At 38.2% G+C, this 14,617-nt stretch overlaps 1 protein-coding gene across 1 annotated transcript in view; it reads right to left on the reverse strand.

Annotated features, from left to right (window-relative positions):
• Nucleotides 1-14,617, reverse strand: part of LOC140624535 (uncharacterized) — a 332,074-nt gene that overhangs the window by 310,107 nt on the left and 7,350 nt on the right. Inside the window, exon 3 of the mRNA XM_072811446.1 lies at nucleotides 6,625-6,701. Coding sequence (XP_072667547.1) covers nucleotides 6,625-6,701 — 77 coding nt within the window. The remainder of the gene's footprint in view (nucleotides 1-6,624; nucleotides 6,702-14,617) is intronic.

Below are 14,617 nucleotides of genomic sequence, written 5' to 3' on the forward strand. Positions count from 1 at the left end.
ACAATTATACACCAACTAATTTGACAACATAAAAGAAATGTATAAATTCCTAGAAACATACAACCTTCCAAGACTGAATCATGAAGAAAAAAAATTTGAACAGACCAGTTACCAGTAAAGAGATTGAATTTGTAAACAAAAAACTCCCAACAAAGAAAAGTCCAGCATCAGATGGCTTCACTGATGAATTCTACCAAATATTTAAAGAGAAACTAATGCCAATCCTTTGCAAACTCTACCAAAAAATAGAATAGTATGGAATATATCCAAACTCATGTTGCAAGGCCAGCATTACCCCGATATCAAAACCAGATAAGACCACCACAAGAAAAGAAATTGCAGGTTAATATTCCTGAAGAACAGATGAAAAAAATCTTCAATAAAATATTAGCAGAGTTCAACTATATAAAGGATCATATACCATAATCAAGTGAGATTTATTCCATGGTTGCAAGAATGAACACCCACAAATCAATATGACACATCACATTAACAAAATGAAGGATAAAAATCATATGATCGTCTCAATAAATGCAGAAAAAGCATCTGACAAAATTCAACATTCTTTCATGATGACAACACTCAATAAACTGGGTATAGAGGAAACATAAATCAACATGGTAAGGGCCTAAATGACAAGCCCACAGCTAATATCATATTCAACAGTGAAATGCTAAAAATTTTTCCTCCTAGATCAGAAACAAGACAAGAATACTAATTTTATTCAATATAATACTAGAAGTTCTAGTCAGAGTAATTAGAAGAAAAAAAAAACAGATATCCAAATTAGAAAGGAAAAAAAGATACCTAAATCATTTTTATTTTGCAGCAACCTAATACCACATATAAAAAATCTGGGGATCCCTGGGTGGCTCAGTGGTTTAGCACCTACCTTCAGCCCAGGGCATGATCCTGAAGTCCAGGGATCAACTCCCACTTCAGGCTCCCTGCATGGAGCCTGCTTCTCCCTCTGCCTGTGTTTCTGCCTCTCTCTCTCTGTGTCTCTCATGAATAAATAAATAAAATCTTTTTAAAAAATCCTAAATAATTTACCAAAAGCCTGTTAGAATTAATAAACAAATTTAGTAAAGTTGTAGGCTATAAAATCAATATAAAAAAATAGTTTCATATATATATATGAACTATATATCAATCATCAGAAAGAGAAATTAATCCCATTTACAATAGCATCAAAAAGAATAAAATACTTAGGAATAAATTTAACCGTGGAGGTAAAAGATTCTGCATACTGAAAATCATACAACATTGATGAAATTGAAGTCATAAGTAAATGGAAAGATATTCTATGTTCATTGATGCAAGAATCGATATTGTTAAAATGCCAATACTATTCAAAGCAATCTACACTTCCAATGCAATGTATATCAGAATTCCAATGAAATTTTCCACAGAAATGGAAAAAACAACACTAAAATTTGTATGAAACCACAAATGACTCTGAATAGCCAATGCACCTTGAGGAAGAAGAACAAAGTATACTGTTGGAGGCATCACATTTCTTGATTTCAAACTATATTCCAAAGCCGTAGTAATCAACACAATATGGTACTGGCACAAAACCAGACACATAGATCAATGTAACAGAATAGACTCCCCAGATGGTCAATTAATTTCCGAGAAAGGGGTCAAGAATATACAATAGTCTCTTCATAAAAAGGTGTTGGGAAAACTGGATAGCTGCATGCAGATGAAAGAAACTGGATTTCTAACTTACACCACACACAGAAATCAAAAATGGACTCGAATGTAAGACATGAAATGATAAAACTCCTAGAAAACAATATAGGTGTGTAAGCAACTTGACTTTGAATGTGGCAAAGCTTTTTCAGATTTCACACCAAAAGTAAAGGTTAAAAAAAAAAAAAAACACAAAAATAAGCAAGGAGGACTACATCACACTAAAAAGTTTCTGCATAGCAAAAGAAACCATCAATAAAAATAAAAGGTAAGGGTGCCTGGGTGGCTCAGTCAGTTGTGTCTGACTCTTGATCTCAGGGTCATGAGAGGTCTTGATCTCAGGGTCATGAGTTCAATCTCCACACTGGGCTCCATGATGGGTACAGAACCTACTTACAAATAAACAAAGGCATCCAATAGAATAGGATGGGCGAAAATATTTGCAAATCATATAGCCAATAACAAGTTGATATCCAAAATACACAAGGAACACATACAATTCAATAGTGCAAAAACAGCTATTATCAAAAAGAGACGACTTTAAAAATGCTGACAAGGAAATGGTGAAAAGGGAATGCTTGTATACTGTTGGCAGTGTAAACAGCCACTATGGAAAACAGTACGGGGGCTCCTCAAAGAATTAAAAACAGAACTACCGTATATGATCCTGCAATCCCACTTCCAGTCATACAAAGAAACAAAATCATCTCAAGGAGATATCTTTACTCCCATGTATATTAGAGCATTATTTACAATAGCTAAGGTGTGGAAGCAACCTAAGCGTCTACTGATTGGTGAATGGATAAAGAAAATGTGACATCTGTATATAATGGAATATTATTCAGCCTTAAAAAAAGAAGGGAATCCCGATGCTTGGAACACACACACAGGAACCTGAAAGGCATTAGTTAAGTAAAATAAGCCAGACAGAGAAAGACAAACACTACACATATCACTTTTATGTGGAGGCTTTTTTTTTTTTTTTTAAAGTCTTACTCGTAGAAAGAATAGAAAAGTTGTTGCCAAAAACTGAGGAATGGAGATAAGTAGAGGATGGCAAAGGGTGCAAACCTTTCATCATGAAATGAGTAAGGTATCAGAATCTAATGTATAACATGGTGATGACAGTTAATAACACTATATTATAGGACACATGGCTGGCTAAGTCAGTAGAGCCTGTGACTCTTGATCTTGAGGTTGTGAGTTCAAGGCCCATGTTAGCTGTAGAGACTATATTAAAAATTTTTTTTAAGAACATTATATTGTATAAGTGAAATTTGCTATGAGAATAAAACTTAACTGTCACCAAAAAAAAAAAAAAAGGTAAATATGTGAGGTGATGGATATACCAATAAACTCAGTGAGGGGAAATCCTCTGACAGTGAGTTCATATATCAAAACGTTAAACTGTATACTTTAAATATCTTATATCTTCATTTATCAATCATACCTCAATAAAAATGTTTAAAAAATACTTCAGACCGAAAGCAATCCCTCTTCAGCAAATATTTAGGAACCCTCAATAACAATATCAATATAAGAAGCTAATGTTGCTAACTATAAAAAAGTAAACCTCGCCTCTTTTTCCTCTATTAGTTTTTTGAACATAAATTTCTCTACCTAGATAATTGCCTTAAAGCTCCCTTTTATAGTTTAATATGTTACCACTATCAGTCACCACCCAAGAATCTCTCCACTTTTATCTCTGACAAAGAATAAGATGGCTCAGAGAGGTGGAGAGCCTTAGTTTTCCTGAGGAGACTGTCATTACCTGGGAGGCATGAGACATGGTGGAGCAAAAGACAGAAGCAGTGTGAGACTGGAGGGAGAAAGACAAGATGTTCTAAACGTGCTGCAGGACTTGGCCTCCTGGTGAGACGCAGTCATCAGACCAAATCTCAGTACCCAGATGAGTTTAACAAGCTCACAGCAATCAAGGATGGCATCATTACTCTAGGGAGCTCCGCAAGTGGTTTGGCATAGCTACAACAATGTCTTCTGTGTATTTTTAAGAGATCAGGACACCTGATCAAAAGAGTCCTCCAAACACTGACATGATGTTGGTGACTGGGCTCTGGTTTCTGGGAAGAGGGAACTGCCAAGGGTCTAGGAGACCAAGCCAAGGGGATGGAGGTTAAGCCAGTAAGAATACAGGTTGGAGTACAAACTCTGAAAACCAAGAGAGAAGTTTCCTCATTTGGACTTTGCAAATACAATTAGGATTTGGGGGAAGAGCTCATTGAAACTACTGAAGCTCAGTAGTAAGGTTCACCCTAAACATAGCAGGACCTAGAGCAGAGAATTCTGGGGTAATGTGCAAAATATTTAATAACTAGGACAAAATGAGCCCTGACCATCAAGATAGTCACTAGTTATAAACACAATGTCCAGAGGTACCGATGCCTAATCCCCGAAGAGTATATTCCTGCATAGTCGAATACCTTCACTTCAAAATAAGTAAAAAATCCAACCCAAACCTAAAACACTAATAGTGTTTCTCGGCTGGGAACTGCTATTAGTATTTTAACTAGGACAATTCTTTATTATTCACAACTATTCTTTACATCACAAAATATTTACCATCCCTGGCTTTAGAAACTAAATGTCTATAGCAATGGCTTCTGACAATAGCATCCTCCACAATCAAAAAATAGGGGATAGTATAAACTTCGTTTAGAATAGCTGCTAAATCGTTCATATGTAGGGTTCAGATCAGAGTTAATCTAGACATCTGTAAAGTCAATAGCATATGTGTTCTCTTTAGTTTATTCAATTGTCTCCTCCTTCACTGGCCACCATTGATCTTAGGTTGGCCTCCAGCCTAACAATGGCTGCAACAATTCCGGACTTCACATTCCTATCACATTGTCCAGAAGGCAATAGCATCCTTACTCCAATATCCCTGACAAAAATTTTGAGGTTCACTGTCATTAGCCTGCCTTGGTAACATCCCATCCTTGAAACAATCCTGACTCCAGGAGAATGTAATGCTTCATTGACCTTTGGTCACATGCTCCTCTGGTTGGGTGAAGAGATGGATGGAGTTGGTTGAGAAGAAACCCCAAAGAGAAAATTAAAGTGTTTCATGAAGGGGACAAGTTGAGAAAAGTCACTGGGAATGTAATCAACAAACGAACAATCCAAGAGTGCTACTCAAAGTATCAGTGCCTGAGTTGTTTGTTACCAAAATTATGGATTATGTAACAAAAATTTTATCATAACATAAACCACTGTCACTAGATAAACATAGTTTAGCTGATATTTATTTCATAATAAGACTTTCTCAGTGAAATTGACATCATGTGCCTCCTAATATGATGCAATGAGGAAAAAAAAAAAGCACATTATCACTTTTGGGGCTTTCCTACCAAAATGCACATAACACCTAAATCTAATCATGAGAAAACATAAGAAAATCCAAACTGAAGGGCATTCTACAAAATAATCAGCCCATACTCTTCAAAAATGTCAATATTATAAAAGGCAAAAAAAAAAAAAAAAAACCCTGAGTAACTATTCTTGATCTAAAAAGACAAAAGAGGGATCCCTGGGTGGCACCGCGGTTTGGTGCCTGCCTTTGGCCCAGGGTGTGATCCTGGAGACCCGGGATCAAATCCCACGTCAGGCTTCCGGTGCATGGAGCCTGCTTCTCTCTCTGCCTGTGTCTCTGCCTCTCTCTCTCTCTCTGTGTGTGACTATCATAAATAAATAAAAATTTTAAAAAAATTCTCTTTAAAAAATAAAAAATAAATAAAATAAAAAGACAAAAGAGACAAGACACCTGCAAGCAACATGTGATCGAGCACTTCCTTTTGCCATCAAGGTTTGGTAAATTTGCAAAAGTTGCCCAAGGCCCATAGATTAGATGGTAGTATTTTATGAATGTTAATTTCTTGATCCTAATCATGTTATGGTTGGTTACATGAGAGTATCTTTGTTTTTAGAAAATAAATGCCAAAGTATTTAAGAGTAAAGACATCATTTTTATAGCTTCCTCTCAAATGACTGGCACGCGCATGCACACACGAGGTGGCGAAGACAGAGAAAGAGATGTGTGTGGGTATGTTTATGTATGTGGAAAAAAAGAAAGAGAATTATAAAGCAGATGTGGTAAAATGCTGAATGTGAGAAATCTTGCTTAAAGGCATATACAAATTTGTTGACCTATTCTTATAAATTGTCTGTAAGCCTGAAAGTATGTTTATTTAAAATTAAAGGAAAATTAAATTTTAGAATTCATAAATAGCAGCAATAATAAGGATGCTTCTTTTTTTTTTTAATAGGATGCTTCTATTTAAATATTCACTCAACTTGCTCAAAATGCATGTGATTTTTTAGCTACTGCCTCAAGGTCTTATTTTTATTTTTGGAGTGTATAATTCAATGTACATGTGTGCATGTGTGAAGAATATCAACTATTTGAAATAAAAAAGCTCTTTTTTTATAGGAAGCTAGAAAAACAGATTTATAGGGACAGTTTTAGAGTGTGAAAAGTGAACATTTTATAATGGTTTCATGAAACCTGGGATTATAAAAAAATAATTTTTAATTAAAAAATTATTTTAAAATCCTGCCTATACTTCCAGGAAACCTCCTGAAAGCTTTTTAGAGATAATGTTGATATCTGGATATCAAATCCAGAAGAAAAAACCGAATGCAAATTTACTAGGGTCCAGGGTCCTGCAAATGTCTAGAAGTGTCACCCACAGCAATCTCCATAAAGGCCCCATCCAATCTCTGATCCATCACTGCAGAGATGCCCATGGGTACTTGACTTTGCAATGAAATCTTGGCCAACCTGGGGTCCTGCCACCTTAGGGGCTCCAGCAGTCATTCTTCTGGCAATCCTGCCGTCTTATACCTTTCCTCCCACAACAAGGCACGACCACTGAATGGGGCCTATGTTCCCCACCATTGCTCACTTACCTCCAGCTTTCTCCCTCTCTCACCATGGGAGCCTCTCTTCCCCCTCCACAACAGCATTCTCCCTTCCAGATGCCTGCCTGCAAAAAACAAAAGCCAGCAAACTCTTAGGGCAAGTGGTTTCTATTTCCAGACCCATCACTAACCTTCCCTGAGGAAAGTGGTCTCTATCTACCTACAAGCTTGAAAAGGGGAAAGTAGAGAGTATAGGGAAAACAAGCTCAGTACATTATCATTTCATATTTATGAGCCAAGATCCTTTTTTGTTGAGGAGAAAGAAGAAAGAACATTTGTTCGGTAATTTTCCTGATATGGAGGTTAGCCATTTTTAACTAGCCCTGGAACAGAACAGTGCCAGCTACTGTTTTAAATGGTTAGAGTGAACACGGCTGATGCTGTGACCATGTCCCTTGGCCTCTGCACAGGTTAGCTTGGTGGACTGTTCCCCTAATGGTTTTTTACCCCAAGCACTGGCATCTCTCTGCCTGAGGCCTTTCTCTGGCTAAAGAAGGAAGCTTAGCTGGAATGCCAGCCTGCCAGAAGAAATTAAGTCCCTCAGGAGCAACTCTTAGTCAATGAAGGATCACACTGTCCCATTACGGGCAATTACGAAGCATGTTCTCTATGCTGTCCAACACAGTAGCTACTAAGAAATGTACTTACTGAGCCCTCAAAATGTAGCTGCTCCAAATCGATAGCCACATTAAATGTAAAATATACACTGGACTTCTAAGATGTAGCATGAAAAAAAAGGTAAACTCCATCATTAATATTTTTTATTGATCATATGCTGAAATTATAACACTTTGGACATATATTACTAGATAAAATATAACATCAAAATTAATTCCACCTTTTTTTTTTCACTTTACTCACTAGAAATTTTTAAATTGCATATGTGGCGTATGCTACATTTCTGTGGGACAACACGATATACAGTTTATAAAAAGGTTCTTTCGCAGAAATGAGCTGCAATTGCCCACACTAACAGCCTAGCCATTTTGGTTTGATATCTCCCCCCACTTTCGTCTGTACTGAAAACATTAATTTAGGAACTGTGACACATTATAAAGAGGTGTTTTTTTTCAGACGGAGTCTCGTGTAGATGAAATCAGATTGAAATCTGTGCCTGTTTTGTAGGGATGGCAGAAAATTATTATTTGGGAAAAGAGAGCTCCTTGATAAAATAATATATTTTTATGGGCCTTTCAGTTAAGTAGAGAAAATGGAAAAGGAATGCATGAGGCAATGAGAAAGGAATCTGCTCTATTTTCCTTGAGGCTATTTGTTATCCCCACAGAGATTATGAAGATGTTGGCTGGTTTTTGCTTTTCCTTGAGAAAGTTGGAGACAGAGCAAGTGGGGGACCTGGACCCAGAGAGGGAAAGCAAGAGTGAAGGGATGTCCATCTGGGGAAAATGAGTCAAGCCCTGGACCACAGAGGCAAAGCAGGAGAAAGGAAGGAGGTGGCCTGCTGAGGAGGCTCTCTGGAAAGCATGACTAATGAACTCTAGAGAAATGGCACCCAATGCTTCATCTTAGGTTTCTTGTCCTGAATTGTATTATCATCTCTTGAATGCTTTAGTAAAGTTTTATTAAATGCCAAAGCTGTGCTTTGGGCGATTAAGGATTAGAAGTCGTGTCTGTCTTTGAGGCATAACTACTACGGCAAGGAAACTAAATGAAGTACAAGATGGGGATGAGAAGGAAAGCCTGAAGCAGTGATTTTTGTGGGGAAAAGTGAGCAACACTTTTCCAGATAGTAATAATCACATGTTCATGTTTTTTGAGCCAGACATGTTTGAACTACTAGGTTCTGAGTATTTCCATTGATTATCTCCTTCCATTCTCGGAACAACTGTGTAAGTAATATTATTATTATTCCTGCTTTACAGACAGGAAAACTGAGGTACAAAGATACTAAGTAACTTGATCGGGATCAAACAGCTAGAAAGTCAGGTCCAAAGGTAGAGACAAGGTACAAATCCCAGCAGTCAGTGTCGTCTTAGGGCCAGTCACCTTCACCGCAGTGATATTCTGTTTAGGACAGGTTTGTGAAACAAAGACCTACTCCCTGTGGATTTTTAGAAATCAAGTGGGAAATCTGATAATACAATTCAGTATGGCAAATCAGGCCTTTCACAGGCTCTCAACTAGGTGGGGAAAAAGATCATCTTTTACAAAAATAACTCAATGTGACAGAAAATTTGAAAGGAAAGGACGAGTTCATAAACGTCACATACTTCACTGTGCTGTGATCTGTGCTTAATAATAATCCCTAGTTACTAATCAAACACACAAGTGTGAGAAATGTCCTTTATTTCCTTTTACACCTAAATGTCCCAATATATTAAACATTGACTTTTAGGCTGTCCAAAAAAATTAGCATTTTTTCCTAGCACAGCTCTAAATGTATGATAGAAAATCTGTAATATTCTAAAACAGTGTTAACGTGCTAACTACAGATATATGATCTTAAAAACACTACCAAGTGATATTAAATTTTAACTCAATATAAACCTCAACTTCAGACAGTGAAATCCCCATTATTGCTTTTTCAGAGTACTTTTATTCTCCTTAATCCAAGGATTATCAAACCCACACGGAAGGACTGAATGAGGCAGTAGAGACCTTCCCTTTTCATTATTAGAGTCTGGCCATTTTCCCTCATTGAATGGTCTATTCAAATGCCTATAATTTTTACCAAATTGCTTACTCAAAAGAATTAGGAAAAAAAAAACTATTTTAATATGCCATACATGATTTAAGCAGGAGAAAGCTCTGCCCCTCACTCCACTCTTCCTTACTGTGACCCATTCTTTCCCTACAGTTTTTCCCATATCTTTATTCTCCATCCCAAACTTTCTAATTCTCTAAGTATCTAGGCTTTTGGAAACCAAACCAGGAAGACCAGCAGGCCATTTTGTCATATCTTACTCCTCTGAAATGAGAAAGCCATCTGCTTGCATGGGAGAAAGGAAAAAGAAAGGAGTAAAATGGTCAATATTTCAAAATTATTATTCTGTATAAGGCACCATGTTCAGCATTTTACATATATCATAATAGTTCATCCTTAAATAACTCTAATGTTGTTTATCATGTTTAATGTTACAAATGTTATTATTTCTCTTCATTCCTTTAGAGTAAAGGACACTGAGACTTGGTAGTTTGGGCTACCTCGCTGGAATAATAATAATAATAATAATAATCCCTCTAAAATGACCTCTGGAATTCACACCCTTGGGTCAACCCCTCCTCCTGAGGATGGGATGATCCTAGTGACTTGATTTTAACCAAAGGAAGATGGTCAAGATAATGAGATGTCACTTTTGAGAGTAAGCTATGCCTTCTCTTACCCTTTTTCACTTATTTGCTCTAACGAAAGCTGGCCACCATATTGAGATCTCCCTAGGGAGAGAACCACATCAGTGGCAGGGAACTGAGGATTCCAGTCAATAGTCATTGGGAAGTTGAGGCCTGCCAACAACCACATGAGGAACCTGGAAGGGATCCTCTCCCCAGGTTGGGCCTTGAGATGATGGAAGCCCTGGCTAACACCTTGACTGTGGCCTTGTGAGAGACCCTGAACCAGAGGACCTGGCTAAGCTATACCTGAATCCTGTCTTGCAGAAAATGTGAGATAATAAATGTTGTTTTATGCATGAAGCCCCAAAGTAATTTATTATGTGACAATAAATAACTAATACAGCTGGTCAATTTAAACTCGGGTGATCTGGCTCTAGACATCATATTTTAGCCAGCATGCTCTTCTCCTAGGAATTGGGATTGGTTCTCTCAGCTTCTATCACAGAGGCCACCATTTACAGCCAGTCCTAGTATGTTCCCTCCTGTTTCCCAAAGGCCCAAGTAGTACCAAGATTCCAACACATAGCACACACCATAATCAACTACTTTTCTGGATTCCTGTCCTTTGCTTGCACTACAAAGTCACTGGTAATACCTGTTGGATTCTTGTATCCATTCTTGTTACTATTTCATTTATTTCTCTCCAATTCCCTACTTTCTCTTTTTTCAGTGTTTTTCTGTTCTTTTTTTGTTCTTCTTTACTCTTATACCCTATTTTCTTGCTCATTTCCACTTTGTCCTGTAAACTGCTTTCTCCTGCTTCTATTTTCATGTACAGCAAAAGGCACTGTTTGCCTCCTGGAAATTTTAATGCTTGTCTGAAAAGAAGAGCTTTCTGGAAACATCAACAGAAAGATAAACACAGGTGGAGGGTGGGCTTGGGGGGGTTGGTGGTGCAAGAGAACCCTCTTTAGTGGGTTTTGTGTTTTTGTTGCCACCCGCTTCCCATATCAAAACATCCCTCAGGGCAGTTGAAAGCTGCTGGCCACACCAACTAAAGTGTTTTCAAAGACACTGTCAGAAATAGTTCCAAGAGCACTTTTAACTTATTACATGTGGGTTACATAAGCACTGGTGGCTTGTTAAAACATTCAAAATAGGATATGAATTGAGTCACAAAACAGTGGGTCAAAGCTTTAGCTTTTCCTTGTGGCTAACATGATCATCTGTGATTTAGGCACCCTGGACAAAAACAGATCTTAAAGGAAATCAACCTAAGAACATCTTCTGTTCCTTCCAGTAACCTATATTCCTAACTTCAAAAATCGGGTTATAATTCCTTTGTATTTGGATTAACTCTGCTTTTAAGTATAGCTGTAACAGGACTGGTCATACTACAAATCAGATAAGGGAAGCAAAGGTAATTCTTCATTTGGTTTAAATGAGTCTTATCTTCCTCAAGAGTCCAACCCACTAGGTTGTGTGGAAAGAAAAAGACAAAACAAAGCAAAAACAAAAACACCCAAGCTGTTAAGCCATTCCTCTAAACCCAAACGAAGAGCATGATTTAAACAACCCCTTTAATATCTCTCATGACAAGTCAAGTGGCATGCTAGGTAGGACAGTTCTTGGAGCTTGGCAGGCACCATCTCCCTCTCATCACCTCCTTCTACAAAATGCCAGTAGCAGCTTTTCTGGCATGCTGGCAACCTTAGCCATCCTTAAATATTTCCAAACCACCCCTTTGTGGTGCTCTCTCTCTAAAAAATGACATATCTAAGTAATGCTCAGCTATCTGGGCTACACTCTTAGTGCACGAGATCCATCTCTCCATCACCTCTTCTCCAAGATGGCATCTGGGCTTTATACAAAAAGGAATTAGCCAGGATCCTTAAATCAGTGCAGTGTTTCCAGGTCCTCTGGTCTCCAAGGCAATGGTCATTACTCAGCTGCCTGGCCTCCACAACTAAAGTCAACAGCTAGTGTCATTCATGAGCTAGTCTCCATATATAGTCAACCCTTGTTGATACATGATTTTTTTAAAAGATTTTATTTATTTATTCATGAGAGACACAGAGAGAGAGATAGGCAGAGACACAGACAGAGGGAGAAACAGGCTCCATGCAGGGAATCCGACGTGGGACTCGATCCTGGGTCTCCAGGACCACACCCTAGGCCGAAGGCGGCACTAAACTACTGAGCCACCAGGGCTGCCCTTGATACATGATTAAAGGAGAATTATTCTAAAGTGTGACACTTGAAATATGACCTTGTTGAAGAATTGATTTGTCCAATTATACCCTGGTGCAAAGAAGGGAATATTCTTGTCGATCTTATATAAAAAAAACTACATTACTGTGAGTAAAGAGACTCCGTAAAAATATTCATTTCTTCATTCTTAGAAGTCAGTGAGAATCAGATACCAAAGGCAAAGTCTATTGAAGAAATGAAATAGCTTTTTTTTTTTTTTTAAAAAAAAAAAAAAAAAAAGGACTCTGGGATCCCTGGGTGGCTCAGCGGTTTGGCACCTGCCTTTGGCCCAGGGCACGATCCTGGAGTCCCGGGACCGAGTCCCACATCGGGCTCCCTGCATGGAGCCTGCTTCTCCCTCTGCCTGTGTCTCTACCTCTCTCTCTATGTCTATCATGAATAAATAAAATCTTTAAAAAAATAAAAAAATAAAAAGGACTCTATGTCTATGAGAAATACAACATTCAAATAATACCAAAAATATTCTGAATAAATTACCACCTTAAAATTTCCCTCATCAATTTATTAAGTCCACTGTAATTAATATTTACTTTAGGGGTGTCTGGGTGGCTTAGTCGGTTAAGTGTCTACCTTTGGCTTGGGTCACGATCTCCGAGTCCTGAGATCAAGCCAGTTGGGCTCCCTGCTCAGCAAGGAGTCTGCCTCCCCCCTCCCCCTACACCTCTCCCTGCTTGTGCATGCTCTCTCTCTCAAATAAATAAAATCTTTTAAAAAATACTTATTTTACTCTGCTTTAGATCAAGCAATTAGCTTTGATAAAGTGTGTCTGCTTTTGGAAAGCAAAGATTCGTGCAAATTCTGACTTGGTCTACAGACACAGACTGTTTCCTAAGCAATGTTACCTTGGAAGATTGTACCCAAGTCTCTGTTCTCTGAAATATCTATAGTTCAGAGTACCTAGTGCGGTCTTTTTCCATAAGGTCCAGAGGCTGTTTTTTCTTGAAAACCCAACCACTAGCTTGTTGCCTAAACTAGAACCTCCGGCAAGCTTCAAAGGGAAGAGGAAACCTCCTTAATGATGAAATTGAATTGCTGTGGACAATTGATTACAGTATCAATAAAATCAGAATGAAGGACAATAAGATTTTCTATTATTTATTTCGGAAGGGTTTAATCAATGTTTTCCACGAACTAAGAAACTATTATGAACGGTAAAGGCAGTGACAAATTCCTAAGGTCTTCCCTTAAAATCTATAATCTGTGAGATTTTTATATAAACTTATCCAAATAAATAAATAAATAAATAAACTTATCCTAGGGAAGGCTGAGATCTCTTCTGGTCTGACAATTCTGCCCATGCAATTATTACAATAGTAACACAAAACATATCAAACCACTTAATTTCTAGCATCTATCCATTGCTATTACCTGTTGTGTAAGACATAGAAATGTAGCATTCAGGGGATTCCTGGGTGGCTCAGCAGTTTAGCACCTGCCTTCCGCCCAGGGTGTGATGGGTCCCACATCAGGCTCCCTGCATGGAGCCTGCTTCTCCCTCTGTGCCTCTCTCTCTCTCTCTCTCATGAATAAATAAAAATCTGAAAAAAAAAAAAAAAAAAAAGAAACGCAGCATTCAGACATTTACATACCTCATCAAGAGGGACTTGGGGCCTCCAGCTATTAACTCCTTCAGATTGGTCCCTGCTTTTGAACTCAGGTCATGGTCCTCTTGTGGTGGCCCAAGCCAGAGACCAAGCAAGATATGTCACAAGGGCCTTGACTTTCACCCAATGCAAGACTCTTTTGATAGGCAATCTTCACTCTGGACTTCTCTTTTGAGCTTTCAGGGACCTCATCAGTTATGCATCATGGTACTGTTTACTGTTCCTGCTCAATCTTTTTCCTGCGGGGTTTTTCCCCCCCTTTCTCAGGTGTTACTCCCAAATAAGCCTTTTATATGCCTGTCTTCATCTTAGTGTCCATGTCTCAGAAGACCCAACTGACACAGTGGTACCAGGAGTGACCAAAAGAAGCAAGTGTTAAGTTGGGATTTTGAGACTGTACCCTAACTGCTTGACTGGCAAAGGTCATCCCATCCCAGGTGGTATGTGGGGCACAATATAGTTGTGCAACTGTTAAGCGTAATACTAGATAGGAAGAGTTTATTAATTTCAGGGTACTCTCTTAGAATACAGGATTGAATGCTCTGGAAAAGATCCAAGGGAAGAGAAGAAATTCACAGGTAGGGTGACTCCCAAACCACTGACAAAAGCAATGACTCATGCTGAGTAAGATGAAATACCTGAATTGCCATAGCTAACCCTCAAGAAAGGAAATAAAAAGTCCAGGAAAGTGGATATACTAGAGTGAATAAAGGAGGCCAAAAACCTATCAGAAAATATTCTCCACAGGAGGGTTTGGAGAACATATCATTCCACAAGGCTGACAGGAATGTGCTAGTTATAGGGGCACTAGCATC

Source organism: Canis lupus, chromosome 34 (genome assembly GCF_048164855.1).
Source record: "Canis lupus baileyi chromosome 34, mCanLup2.hap1, whole genome shotgun sequence".
Classification (NCBI taxonomy): Eukaryota; Metazoa; Chordata; class Mammalia; order Carnivora; family Canidae; genus Canis; species Canis lupus.